Source organism: Arachis duranensis, chromosome 7 (genome assembly GCF_000817695.3).
Source record: "Arachis duranensis cultivar V14167 chromosome 7, aradu.V14167.gnm2.J7QH, whole genome shotgun sequence".
Lineage (NCBI taxonomy): Eukaryota > Viridiplantae > Streptophyta > Magnoliopsida > Fabales > Fabaceae > Arachis > Arachis duranensis.
The window spans coordinates 72010352-72025593 of record NC_029778.3 but is presented as its reverse complement, the minus strand read 5'-3'; the positions used below and the strand labels follow the sequence as shown (position 1 = coordinate 72025593).

At 34.2% G+C, this 15242-nt stretch overlaps 1 protein-coding gene across 1 annotated transcript; it reads left to right on the top strand.

Annotated features, from left to right (window-relative positions):
- Positions 1-4540: 4540 nt before the first annotated feature.
- Positions 4541-5470, top strand: LOC127740571 (uncharacterized). The gene has a single exon (XM_052251631.1). It carries the CDS (start codon positions 4541-4543, stop codon positions 5468-5470), a length of 930 nt encoding a protein of 309 aa, XP_052107591.1.
- The last annotated feature ends 9772 nt before the right edge of the window (positions 5471-15242 follow it).

Below are 15242 nucleotides of genomic sequence, written 5' to 3'. Positions count from 1 at the left end.
AATATATATTTTATACATATAATTAGTATAGTTAAAAATTTATACCTGATACAAATTAAAATAAGTCTGCTATAAGCGTCTCCCATAGAAATGCATTTCCTCAACCAATTTTTCCACTTCATCCCAAATTCCATTTTATGGAGAATAACATCTACATAAAGTTTCACATTTGAAACTGTTTTACATTTGTTATGAGGGCTATCTGATTCACACAATAAAGCCTTACATTCATTAGGAATAAATTAAATAAAAAATATAGATAAAACAACTCATGTACGTAGGTTCGTCGCCTTAAAATTTTTAAACTAGATTCAGCACCCTAAATCTATTGATCTATCTATTTGGTTTAAATATGTTTGGTTTTACATTGTCCTCGCCTCCCTAACATGCAGATAATTATCTTTTTTATTGTATTTCTGTTTGATAAGTTAAAGACTAATTTATTATATATTTGAATTCAATCAAAAAATTTATCTCATGAATAAATTATTACATATATAAAATAAAATTTATAATTTCGACATTTATTCAAATAAATAAATGAATAAATTAATTGACCAACTCAAATTGAGTTCCTAAGATGTACATACTTCTGATATTAAGCTTTTGCTAAAAATATTTAAAAATAATATATGTATAAAAAATAAAAATACCAGAGGATCAATACTTTTAATTAAAAAAATTAGTTAATACTAATTTAAATATAAGATAAATATAAAAAAATATTCGTCACCTAAATTTTTCTAAATTAATATGTCAAAATAAACCACATTTTTTATCTAGTGATTTGGGAGGACCCTATCCTCTGAAAGAAATATATAAAGTTTGAATAATGTTTTGGATTGTTTAACACCCGTTTGACCTAGACGGCTAGTTCTTATGTGGACGGCTAATTTTGTTATAATATATGATATCCCAATGAAAACAAAATTGCACTCACTTATTGTGGCCTGGTTTCACGGCGGTGACCCTTTCTTTTATTTAATTATTTGCTTATTTTTTATTTTTTTATCTTTTTTTTTGTTTTTATTACTCGTGTGTTCATCCTAGTACATATTAAAAATGGGGATGGAAACACACGTTGAATAAATTTGTGGAAGACTAAGAAGAGTATTTTGGAGATTCTTTTGCAACCTTTTTTCAACATGAAAACAATTTCAACTAACTAAAATAGTAGTAAAGTAAATATATACCTATGAAGTGTATATATATAAAATAAAATAATTGTATGTTTTGTTGTGTGTTTGAGTGTCTGAACAGAATACGTTCACATTCTAATAAAAGGATGTCAATACTCTTAAGAAACCCAAAGATAATATTCGTAGCTTCTCAAAGAGAATAGAATAAGTACCCAAAAGGACCGTCGTTAAAGTAATATTATTTGGTTTGTTCGAATATACTTCTTTCCTTTAACAAGTTCATCGCTGGGTGGTCAAAGTATTTTAAAATAATTCTATCATCTAAACTTTTGGAAAATTAAGTAATAAGATTAATGTTATATAACCTATTACATAAAAAGAAAAACACTTCCATGGATTTGAATAAAAGTTATGATGGATTTTTATTAATATTGTATTATTATAAGTGGGAAAACTTAGATCTATCCCAAAGTTAGGCATATCATCCCACTATTCGTTCTAATAGTCAAATTTTTGTCAATTAAGTTTCTGATTTGAGTATTTTCGAAATAAAAAAAAATATGTTGATAAATAATCACCTACAATTCTTGATTGAAGAAGAAAATTTCCGTGACGATGAATTACTGAAATGTATGATAAACAAGACATAAAATGGTTAGGTAGTGAGCTTGATCAGAAGAAGTGGGAGAGTAGCTTCACAAGAAACAAGGGCCTATATATCAAGAAATGCATTTTACAATGTGTAAATTATTTTTAAAAGGGCTAACGAGAGCAAAACTTATTAAAACTGTTAAATCGTCATAATAATGAGATATATTTTTTAATAATTGTCAAATAGTTTTTTTAAATTTTATTTATTAATTAATTTTTATATATTATTTAATTTTAAAAATTTTAATTTAATTTTTAATTTTATGATTTTATTATTCATTATTTGATCTATCTTTTTTTTATAATTTTATTGTTAACAATTTAATATTCTATTAATATTTACCTTTAATAATCTTTCTTTTCCAATTTTATTTTAAGTTTATAACCCTACTAGTCTTACTTTTTTTAATTCTAATATTAACAATTTCATAATTTATTATTATTTTATTAGTCTCTTTTTCAATCGTCAAATTTCTATAATTCATTTTCTGCATTGTGGTGGAATTTTGTCAGGCATGCATTGTTCGAAATTTCAAGAAATCACAATTTGCTATGAAATAATCGATGTAATCGATTGGTTGGTGATTCGCAATCGTATTTTCTTAAAATAATTGATTATTTTAACTACCAAGAGCATAGTCATAAGAACTGGACTTAACTAATTGGTTCGACTAAAAAATCTAGTGAATCAGTCACTTGATTAATTTAATTAAGCAATATGACTGAATAAAAAATAGAACCGAAAAAAATTGAGTTGAACCGTTCGATTTTGATGAAAATTGGAGAATAAAAAATTTTTGTTTATCGATCGGTTCAGAGCTTTGTTTTGTATTTGTCAAAATGACGTTGTTTTGTATTTTCAAAAAAAAAAAAAAAGAGAAACATTGGAATACCCATTACCTAATATCTCCATCCCCGTTTCCCCAAGTCCCCAACCTTAGGTAACCCTCACCTCACCTTATCTCACTGCGACACCACCGGTCTGTGTCGTCTTCTTCGTCTTACTTAACCTCACCTCACCTCACCGCGACACCATAGTCTTAACTCTCAAGTCTCCGACGACGTTCCTGCACCATGGTTCCTTCGTCTTTTTTGTCGTTTCTCCTTGCTCGGCTTCGTCGTCGCCGTCATCACGTCCTCTCCATTGTCTGCTCTCTCGGACAGGTTGGTGGTTTCTGTCGTCTTCGTCCTTTACTCTCTCGGATAGGTTGGTGTTCTTTTTCTAATACAGTTGAAATAGTTTAAATTTGAGAATGACTAATCTTGAGCAGTTGAAATAGGTTGGTGCTCTTCTTCTATTTGGTTGTGGTTTGGCTTCCTATTAGTAGCACTACCTTTATAGTCTTCTAATAAAGATCCAAAGATTTTTGGCTTTCTGCTTGTTGAAATTATGAATCTGTGGATTGAATTTCTTGAATTTTTTGAGTTTGTTGAATTTTTTAGTATAAATTTGTTTAGGTTAATTTCTTGAAATTTTTTGAATTTGTTGAATATGAATCTGTTTGTTAAATTTTTTGAATTTGTTGGAGTTTTGATGTCTTTTTTCTCATTATTAGTGTTTATAGTTGTATTTGTTGATGTTGCTGTGAATTTAGAGTTGTTGAACAGAAAATAGGAAATAGATGATGTCAATTTGTAATAGCTGTTGTTTTAAACTTTTGACAGATGAAGAACAAGTCTCTGACTTTGAAATCACTTCTTGGATATAGTTCATAGATTCATAGATTGTTATTTTTATTGTGTCTAATTAAGATACTATTGTAATATTATTAACTAATTTCATGACTATCTTTATATTAATTATCTTTAAAATTTGAGACTTAGTTGTTTTTAAAATGTTGGTAAAAATATATATTTTAAATTTTTTTAAATTTATAATTATTTATATTTTTTATTTATGTGAAATTAATTTTATTGGTTTAACGAATAATTTATCAATTGAACTAATAAATTAACTAATTAGTAACCTAGATGATCGATTTGATCATCGATTTAGTTCTTACAACTATGACTAAGAGATGCTAAATTTTCTTTTAAACAATTGATTGTGTTACTTAGCTTATCCAATAATTGATTGATTGACTGATTCAATTATTTGGATTTCCTTCAACAATCAATTTTTAATTTGTTGGATACAAAAAACAACCAATTGATTAGAGTTTTTTTTTTCAATTGATTAAATTTCTACTAAACAAGTTATTTATACCCTAAATCATATTCACTTAAGTACTAGTTATCTAAAATCAAAATCCTAAATATACAAAGATTAAATCCATTTCTTTTAATCTAACTATAAATTAATAAACCCTTACACCTAGGTGATATACTTTGAATCCTAACACCAAAACACCAAATAATAACCCCAAATTCTAAACTTCGGATATTTTATTTTCTAAATTCAAACATTAATCCTCCTAAAATCTTTAATCATAAACCGTTAACGGTTAATTCTAAGACCTAAGTCTATTCCCATAAAATTATAAACAAAACATATATATATATATATATATTTTCGTTGTTACACACAGAAATATAGCCGTTACATACAAAATATTTTTTTTTCCGTACAGTTGATCCCAAAACCTGTTTTGAGAAGCCATGAACAGTGTTGATGATCCAGGCGAAGCTGCGACAAAGAAACCTCCCTCTATTGAGGAGCAAGATCTGCCAAAGAGAAGTAAAAAAAAGTGAAAAAGGACGGTGAAGGTTTTACTGGAAGCCAACAACCTGTGCCAAGAGAAGAAGACTGGATGATTGAAGATAGTACAAGCAACGAAAACCGATCTAAGAATCGGTCTTTTGCTCAAACCTTGAAGAATGGTCCCATGAACAGCCACACTGAAGGTGAAGATTTAGATTCGGCTATCGACACCGGGAAGAGAGAAGCAGAAGGAGATAAGACAGACATGGTGAGTGATTCAGAGTCTGACATCAGAGTGGAAAAAATTGAGGAAGGACTATTTAATATTGTCATTAGTGAAGAGACTGAGAGAAAATTATGGAAGTCATGGTGGAATACGTTAATAGTAAAACTGTTGGGGCGAAAGGTGGGATATGCAGAAATGAAAAGAAGATTGGAGATAATGTGGAGTAACAAAGGAAGTCTTGATGTCATTGACTTAGGGCAGGACTTCTATTTAGTCAAGTTTTATGCAAACGAAGATTTTGATTTTGCCTTATTGGAAGGACCATGGAAGCTTTATGATCATTATCTAACAGTGAGACTTTGGGAACCTAATTTCAACCCTCAAACAGCCACTATAGACAAGGTAACAGCATGGATTAGACCCCCGGGGCTGCCTATTAAACTATATGATAGAAATATTTTGAGAAAAATTGAAAATATCATCGGAAGGACTGTGAAGGTGGATAGCAATACGGCTGAATTATGTAGGGGCAAATTTGCGAGACTGTGTGTTGAAGTTGATTTAACTAAACCTCTAATAGGGAGATATTTAATCAATGGAAGGGAATACCGAGTTGAGTATGAAGGTATTCATCAGATATGCTTTTCTTGCGGGAGAATAGACCATGAGCAAAAAGATTGCCCTCTAAAACAAGCTCCAAAAGCAACAGAAGCTCAGTCAACCCAGGACTTTTCAAAGAACCAAAGATCCAATGGAGTTGCAGAAATGGAACAAGAACAGGAAGAACAAAGGAGATTGGATAAGGGAAAATAAATTGAAATTGACACTATAAGGCAGGACAAGTACGGAGACTGGATGTTTGTCCAAAGGCCAAGAAGGGGAAAAAAGGGCAAAAAAAAAAAAACTGAATCTAGAGACATCGGAGGAAGAGGAAAGTCAAGATATAGTGTGTTGACCATTGAAAAAACAATACAGGAGGAAGAACAAAAAGAGAGAGAGGGTGGCAATAATGCTGAAAGGGAAACAAATAATGCACACAAGTCAAGAACCAAAGGCAAGGGAAGCAGGAGCAAGCATGTAGAGCAACAAAGCATAAAAAATAATTGGGAAGAGAAAGAGCCAACTAGTGAAAACAGGAAAATAAACCAGGAGACTAAAAAAGAAGCAATAGCTCAAAAAAGAGTCATAACGGAAGTGAAAATGCGCAAAGAGTAGGGACAATAAAACAAGGAATCAACCATCATGAGGAAAACTGGGCAGAGGAGGCTAATGGGACCCCTTCCTTAATGGAGGAATGCATTGAACCTTCGTATCAAGCCCATCCAATAGAAGGAAAACCACCAGACCCCATAAATTTTGAGACAACAAAGGTGGTGCCTATGGAAACAGAGGGCACTGAAAGAGGGCAGGAGAGCTTGTTAGAAGGAATAGATTTCACAACACCTCAAACTAGTGTTGTACAGGACACTGTAATGAAGATGAACTAAATTTCAGGTGTGCTCTTTCCTTTTGAAGTCCTTTTTTGCTATTTTAGTTTTCTTAAACCTTTAATTATCCTTTTTAATGATCACAATAATCTGGAATGTAAGAGGGGCTGCTAGTGGAGCGTTTAGAAGGATTTATAAGGAGATGATGAAACAATATAAGCCAGACATTACCATTCTTTTAGAAACAAAGTGTAGCGGACAAGTTGCTAGAAATGTTATTAAGCAATTAGGATACACTAATTACATTATAGAGGAAGCTCAAGGTTTTGCAGGTGGGATCTGGATTTGCTGGAATAGGAATGACATCAATATTATTTCAATAGAAGCACATCAACAATATATACACGTAAAGGTCCAAGAATGTGGAAGAGGAGAGTGGTTTTTCACTACAGTATATGCCAGTCCTCATCAACAAATTAGAAGAGAGCTATGGCCCAAATTACAAAACATAGCTAACACTGTTAGTGGGGAGTGGCTTATTGCAGGAGATTTTAATGAGATTAAAGATAGTTCAGAGAAGAGGGGAGGTGCACCCACAGATCTGAGGGCTTGCAATGCCTTCACTAATTGGATCAATAACTGTGGTCTAATTGACTTGGGTTTCATCAGTTCGAGATTCACTTGGAGAGGTCCTCAATGGAAAAGCCAAGAAAGAATCTTTGAAAGATTGGACAGAGCTATGGCTAATTCAAGTTGGAGAAACAGATTCCATGAAGCTACAGTGGAGGTGCTCACAAGAATGAAATCTGATCATCATCCTCTATTAATTACTACTGAAAAACGCTTAAATGGAATAAGGGATAGACCTTTTCGCTTTGAGGCTATGTGAACTATGCACCCTGACTTCCAAAATTTAATTGAAACAAGTTGGAATAATCATCATCATCTCAACAATGCTCTTGACAAACTAAAGAAGGACTTAATCGAATGGAACAAGAGCTATTTTGGGAATATTTTCAAAACTAAAAGAAGAATACAAAACAGACTTGTAGGAATTCAGAGAAGTAGCACATATGGAAAAAATCCTTACTTAGATGGTTTGGAACAGAAGCTTATAAAGGAGCTAAACGAGGTTCTGGACAAGAAAGAAACCTTTTGGTTACAAAAATCAAGGGAGAAATGGATTATGGATGGAGATAGAAACACTAAGTTCTATCACACCAAAGCTATAGTTAAAAGAGGGAAAAATAGAATTCTTAAATTCAGAGGGCATGAGGGGGAGTGGATCGAAGAAGAGGAGGATTTGAAAAAGCACATCACTTGCCATTTCAAAAACCTTTATCAAGAAGAGGTTAGAGTTGTTCTTTTTGAACTAGAACATTACGACCTCCCTAATTTCAGTTTGTCTAACTGCAGGAAGCTTGCAGCTACTCCTATGGAAATGGAAATCTGAAGGGCTTTGTTTAACATAGGATCTCTCAAGGCTCTAGGAAGTGATGGCTTTCTGGCGCTTATCTATAAAAATAATTGGGAGATCATGAAGAACAAAGTGTGTGATTTTATCCAAAGCTGTTGGAAGAATCCAGAGATCATAAAGCAAGCCAATACCACACTCACACGCTAGTTCCAAAGCTGAACCATCCAGAGTCCATCAATCAGTTCCGGCCGATAGCTTTGTGCAATGTGACCTACAAGGTGCTAACCAAGATAATAGTAGACAGAATCAAACCTCATCTCAGTGATAGAATAGCGGTACACCAATCAAGTTTTATTCCAGGAAGAAAAATACAAGACAATATCATCATTGCGAAGGAGCTCATGCATAATATGAAGAGAATGAAAGGAAAAAATATTTTATGGCAATAAAAATTGACTTCGAAAAGGCTTATGACAAGCTTAGCTGGGATTTTATTAAAGTTAGACTCAAGGAGTTTAAATTACCAGTGAAAGTGATACAAATAATCATGCATTGCGTTAACTCAGTGTCCTATAATGTGCTGTGAAATGGAAACAAGACAGAGGAGTTCATTCCAAAAAGAGGGGTGAGACAAGGCGACCCAATTTCTCCATACCTTTTTGTTATCTGTATGGACAAGCTATCTCAGTTGATAGAGGAGTTAGTGCATCTTGGAGAGTGGAAACCTATGGCAGCGGATAGAAGGGGACCAAGAATATCTCATCTAATCTTTGCCGATAATGTTCTTCTATTCACAGAAGCCAGCCAGGAACAAATGCAAAGAGTTAAATAAGCACTAGAAAAATTTTGCAAGGCATCTGGATTGAAAATTAACGAAGAAAAATCCTCAATTGTCTTCTCAAAAAGCACAGATATAAATTTAAGGAGGAGGATTATAGACATAGCAAAATTCAGAGAACAAAAGGAATTGAAAAAATACCTTGGAGCTTTGATTACAAATAATAGAGGAGGCAAGGAAAAGTTCAAAGATGTTATGGGTAGAGTTCAGAGTAAACTCAAGGGTTGGAAGAGTAAGTGTCTATCTCTTGCTAGAAGACTAACGCTGGCTCAAGCATCCATTAGTCCTGCTCTTAACTTCCAAATGCAATACGATAGAGTTCCTAAAGGAGTTTGTCAGGAAATTAAAAAGCTTCAGAGGAGCTTCATATGGGGGATGAACCCAATCATCGAAAAATACACTTAATCAGCTGAAAAACTCTATGTCGTCCTAAGCACGAAGGGGGTATAGAATTTAGGAAAATCACATCAATGAATGATGCCTTCTTGATGAAAATTCTTTGGCAAATGGAAGGAGAACCTGGGAAGCTATGGGTGGAGGTGCTAAAACAGAAGTACTATCCAAGAGGACAATTGGAAAACAACATAAGAAGCAAAAGATCTGATTCTACGCTTTGGAAGGAACTCGTGAAAATATGGCTAATTTATCAGGAAAATTCTATACAATACATAGGAAATGGATGCGCAACTAACTTCTGGAAGGATCAATGGGTGTTGGAAGAAGGAGCTCTCAAAAATCATACTCTCAACCCAAAATCATACTCTCAATGAGAAAGGAAAATGGGATCGAGAACAACTTAGACTCAATTTACCAGAAGCAATTATTCAAAAAATCACAGCAATGTGCCCACCAAATCAAGATCAAGAGGGAGATAAGAGAGGTTGGAAGCACACAGAGGATGAAAATTTCTCAATAGCAGCAACTTATAAAGCCTTAAACAATTGGTCAAAACCCCAAAAAATAATATGGAAGCAGATATGGGAATGGAAAGGGACACAAAAAATTAAAGTGTTCATGTTGACCGCTATCCATAGAAGAATTCTAACAAATGAGAGGAAATAAAAAATATTTGCGGGAAGCAGAAACTGTTATGCGTGCCATGGAACTCAGGAAAGTTGCATACATGTGCTAAGGGACTGCCAGAGAGTATCAACAATTTGGGTCCAACTCCTAGATTCATCTAAAATTCAATCCTTCTTCAACTTAAACTGGGAGGAATGGGTAAAGCTGAATTTGACACAACAACTAGAAAAGAGTAAGAATTTTGACTGGAAAGATATTTTCATGGTAGCCTGTTGGAGAATGTGGTATTGGAGAAATAAGGAAATTAATGATGACAACTACAGAAGACCGTACCAACCTCATATTGATATCATGAACCAAGTTCAGGAAATTAAACAAACTCTGGAAAGGAATTACCTGATTAAAGGTTTGAAGATGAAGCATGAGGTTCACGTCAGTTGGGTGCCACCGCCAGAAGGATGGGTAAAGCTTAACACAGATGGGTCTTCACAGGGGAACATGAGATGTGTTGGCTGTGGCGGGTTGGTGAGAAATGAGAATGGAAGATGGGTTTCTGGATTTACCTGTAGGATTGGTAGCTGCACAGCATTCACAGCAGAGCTATGGGGTGTCATGGAGGGCCTGAAATTAGTCTGGACTATGGGAATGAAGAGAATCATTGTGGAGTGCGATTCGGCGGCTGTTGTTAAGCTGTTGAATAGTGAAAGAAATCTGGAGAAACATCCCAATTCTCTAGTCAGACGAATTGATGCACTAAAAAAAAAGATTGGAGAATATTTTTTGTACAAATTTACAGAGAGACTAATAGAAGTGCTGACTATTTAGCTATAAAAAGCTTAAAAACTGGTGATGGTTTTTTGTTTTGAGATACATCATTTCCAGAGTTAGCTAAAATCATCTATATTAACCCATAAATGATAAGTGTTAAGTCTTAAAATATGTACTTTATACCATAAACCTTATACACTTAAATGCTAGTTATCTAAACGTTAAATCCTAAATAGTTAAAGACCGAATCAAATGCCTTTAAATCTAACTCAATCAATAAACCACCCTTACATCTAGATGATATACTATGAGTCCTAACACCTAAAATAATAAACTATAAAATCAATTAATAATCCCAAACCCTAAACTCTCGAGATTATGATTTATAAATTCAGACCTTAACAGTCCTATAATCTTTAATAGTAAACCTTTAATTATAAATCCTAAATCCTAAATTTTTATACCAATAAAATAAAAATCAAACCCCAAATCATAAATTATATATACTCCCTTGAAAAAATTATAGGGTGACAAAATTCTAAGAGCGACTATTATACCAAACTGATGATTATAGAGGGCAAAAGAGATTCGATAACAATTATAGACATTGGACAATTAAAAAAGATTGATAATAAATTATGAAACTTTTAATATTAAGATTGTATAAAATAAATAAATAATAAATAATAAAATAAAAATTAAATTAAAAATTTTAAAATTTAATCATATATGAAAGATCAATTAGTAAATAAAATAAAAAATCTATTTGGTAATTGTACAAGTCTTTACTGGTACAGGTGAACGGAAGGATCAAGGACTCGCACGGTTATTATGATGACACGATCGGACCTTTGGAGCGGTTGGGAGTGGTACTTGCAAAGACACTCTAACATTCAAATCAGAATGGATCTAAGAGATAAAGGTCAGGAGTGTATAATGTACCTGGGGAAGCTTTAAGCTCCTCTTTATATAGTTTGTCTTGTTTTTGTCTTATTTTTTTTTTATCTTATCGATTAGCAAAAATAAGGAGGATATTTGAATATGAATTTTGGTTTGTGATTCTGATGCATGAGCATTTTAAGTACTTTTCTTTGGTGTTTCTTATAGAGAATTAATGACTTTTTGCTTGATGATTATATGATTTTCAAAGTTATTCTAGTAGTACTTTGAGTGCTTTGATTTCTTGTTAATTTAATTGTAGTTGAATGATAGCAAAAGAGAAGCAAAGTACAAGCAAAAGAACGCAACTAGGAAGCACTTTTCAGGAAGAAGAGGAGGTGGCGTGCAACACACCATTCATCCAAAGCAAGGGACTTGGTGTGCCACACGCCAGCATGAAAGTGTGGCACACTGGGCCAAAGCTCTAGAGAACAAACACGCCAAGTGAGTGGGTGTGCAACATGCCCAAAATTCAACCCTCCAGGGCCCTTTGTTGACAGCGTGCAACATGTTAGGCTTAAGGGCATATCATTTTGACATGCCTTCGATGATGAAATCTCACAATCAGAGTGGCGTGCAACACGTCAGGCATGGGGAATGCCACACCCAAACCATATTTTCCAGGACCATTTCAAGAACCCGACGTGCCGCACGCCTGAACCAAGGCGAGGCACGCTGAGCCAACTTTTCAGAAGCTCAAAAATTGAGCATTTCAAGCATACAAGAAAGCATGTGACATGCCACTGCCACAACAATACCGTATCACACGTTGAGAAGATGAAGCTCCATGGCATCCAGAGCCTGGCGTGCAACACACCAAACATAGGGTGTGCAACACACCAAACATGGGGTGTGCAACACACTAGGTAAGCTAGCTCCAGGGGACTTGGAATTTGAGCATGCAACACGCCATGGTACAAGGGCGTTCCATTTTGGCACGCCTTCGAGGGTCTCTCCAAACATAGAGATGGCATGCAACATGCCATACATGGGGCGTGCCACACGCCCAGGGTGTGCATGCTCAATGATCTTGAAAACTTGGCGTGCAACGTGCCAAGGTTGGGGCATGTCACACGTCAAAGCTTGCTCCCAGTGGTGACTGAATTGAAGAGCGTGCAACACACCAATGAAGGGGCGTGCAACACGCCCCGGTCCATCAAGTCCAATTGAGTCGAGAAGCATTCCAAGCCCATAGATGATGCGGAGGATTGAATCACTGAAATCTTGAACCTGAATCACAATTGAGAGTTGAAGATTAAATGCAAAAGATTTGATTTGATTTGATTTGATTTTAGTTTTAATTATGTTTGAATTCAATGATTAGGTTTTTTTAGGTTTAATATATAAGGTTTCTCAAAACTTTGAGGAGGGGGACTTTTTTTGCCTTTTTTATTCTGATTCTTGGATTTTGAAGTTTAGCATGAGTCACTAATCTCCTTGATTAAGTTTAAGAGCTCTGTTGAGTCTTATGAACTAATGTTATGGCTTTTCTACTTTGATAATGCATTGATATTTTCTTAAGAAAGAGTTCTTGTTCTTCATCTAAAGGATTTGAATATGTGGAAAACAATTCTCTTTTGACTTGAATTCTCTTAATATGTTGAAAAAGTTAATTAATTGAATTAAGTTTGAAAACTTCTTCTCATGATTCTTAGGCTTTGAAATTAGATTTGATAAGTGACATTGAATCAACCAAGTTTGGTTCTTGAGAATCGTGTGATTTTTAAATCGGTGAACGTTCTAACCTCTTATCACCATTGACTAATCAAGGAATTGATAATTGATTCAGATTAGAGAAATTGAATTACCAAGGAATTGGAGTTTGATTATTTATGACTTGCTATAGATACATTATTGCATAATCAAGGTAGAGAGTGAAAAGAATTTTGTCCGAAAGTCTCAACATCTTTGAAACCTTAACTCTTTTTAATCATATTACTTTTTGAATTATTTACGACTTGTTTTTGTTTTATTCCTTGTTTTTATGCAAATTAACCTTGAAACTCTAATTTCTGATTTTATGACTAGAATAATCAATTGACTATTGCTTGTTTAGTCCGTTAATCCTTGTGGAAACAATAATCTACTCGTGGTATTACTTGAAACGATTTGGTGCACTTGCCGATAGTTTGTGGTTTGTAAAATCCGCATCAAGTTTTTGGCACCATTGCCGGGGATTAATTGAGATTAATAACAACCCAATCAATTGACTATTGCTTGCTTAATTTGTTAATCCTCGTGGGAACGACAACCCACCCACTCCTATGGTATTACTTGAAATGATTCGGTGCACTTGCCGATAGTTTGTGGTTTGTAAAATCCGAATCAATTTTTTGGCGCCATTGTCGAGGAATTCCCTAGATTAGATCTTTTCTTTTCTTATTATTTAATTTTTGTTAGTTACTTCACTGGGAATTTCCTTCACTTTGATGTAGGAAATTTCAATTTTTTTTGTTTTCTATGTGTGTTTATGCAGAACAATAAGGATAAAGAACCTATTTAATTTGATCCTAAAATTGAAAGAACTCTTTGGAGGCAAAGAAAACAAGCTAGAGACCAGAGAGTTGTAGAAGAGATTGAAGAGGAAATTGAAATTGATATGGCAGAGAACAACAATAATGTCATTGCTCATAATGTCATTAATAACCAACAAGCTAGGAGGACTCTTGGATCCTTCACCACTCCAAATCCTGAGCATTGTGGCAATAGCATTATTACTCTTACTGTGAATTCCAATAATTTTGAGTTGAAGGCCCAACTCATCACTTTGATGCAACAAAATTGTCAATTTGGTGGAAGTACTCAAGAGGATCCTAACTGACATATCTCTAACTTCTTTCAAATTTGTGACATGGTCAAGACTAATAGAGTCTTTGCTGAGGTTTACCAACTATTGTTGTTCCCATTCTCTGTAAGGGACCGGGCTAAATAATGACTTGAAACTCAACCCAATGAGAGCATAGCAACCTGGGAGGCCCACCTTAAAGGTTGACAAAGCTGAGAATGAATATCCAGACATTCAAACAACAAGACGGAGAGGTACAAAGAGATATTGAGGAAGTGTCCTCTGAACATATTTTCTGATTGGGTACAACTTTAGATTTTCTGTGATGGGATTACCTCTGCTTTAAGGATCTCATTAGAGAACATAGCTGGAGGATCTCTACACATGAAAAAGACCACTGATGAAGCTTTGGAGGAATGATCGGATCACTCATGTATCTAACATCCTCTAGACTGGATATTGTTCAAAGTATCGGTATATGTTCTAGGTTTCAATCTCACCCTAAAGAATCACATCTTTCAGCTGTAAAACGAATCATTAGATACATCAAAGGCATATCGGATCTTGGTCTGTGGTATCCTAAAACTGATGAATGCTATGTACTTGGGTATTGTGATACAGATTTTGCGGGTGATCGTGCAGATAGAAGAAGCACTTCAGGGATGTGTTGCTTTCTTAGAGACAATCCTTGAATGTTTGGTCAAGCAAAAAGCAAACTACTGTTGCTTTGTCAACAGCTGAGGCCGAATATATCTCAACCTCCTCTTGTTGTTCTCAGTTAGTTTGGCTCAAAACATAACTTGCCGATTACAAATTGCAAGTCAATAGTATCCCTTAATTTTGTGACAACTTGAGTGCTATAAATATTTCTAAAAATCCTATTTTACATTCAAGAACTAAGCACATTGAAGTCATGTTTCATTCCATTAGAGAACATGTACAAAAGGGAACAATTGATATTCAATTATAAAATTGGAGGATCAATTGGCTGATATCTTCACTAAACTTCTGTGTGAAGATAGATTCTATAAACTGAGAATGGCTCTAGGAATGGTGGATGCTGAGTTTTTAACTTGAAAATGCTTAAAATGGTTTTCTAGTTGTTTTTTTCTCTCAGTTCACAGGGAGACAAAACTAGGCAGATGATGACTCCCTCTGAATTCCTCAAAATTCAGATAAAATACTGGATAGCATTATGAATCTGAACTTAAATCAAATCCATGGTGACCTAGTTTGTTTCCTTAACACCACTGCTGTACCCAAGTAAAAAGTTTTTGTTTAATGAAATGGTCCTTTTACTTATTTTGATCATAAAGACAAAAGGGAGCATTTGATTTTATGTTAAGTCAAATTTGTCAATTGATTTTCAAAACCTTTTGATGTGTCTT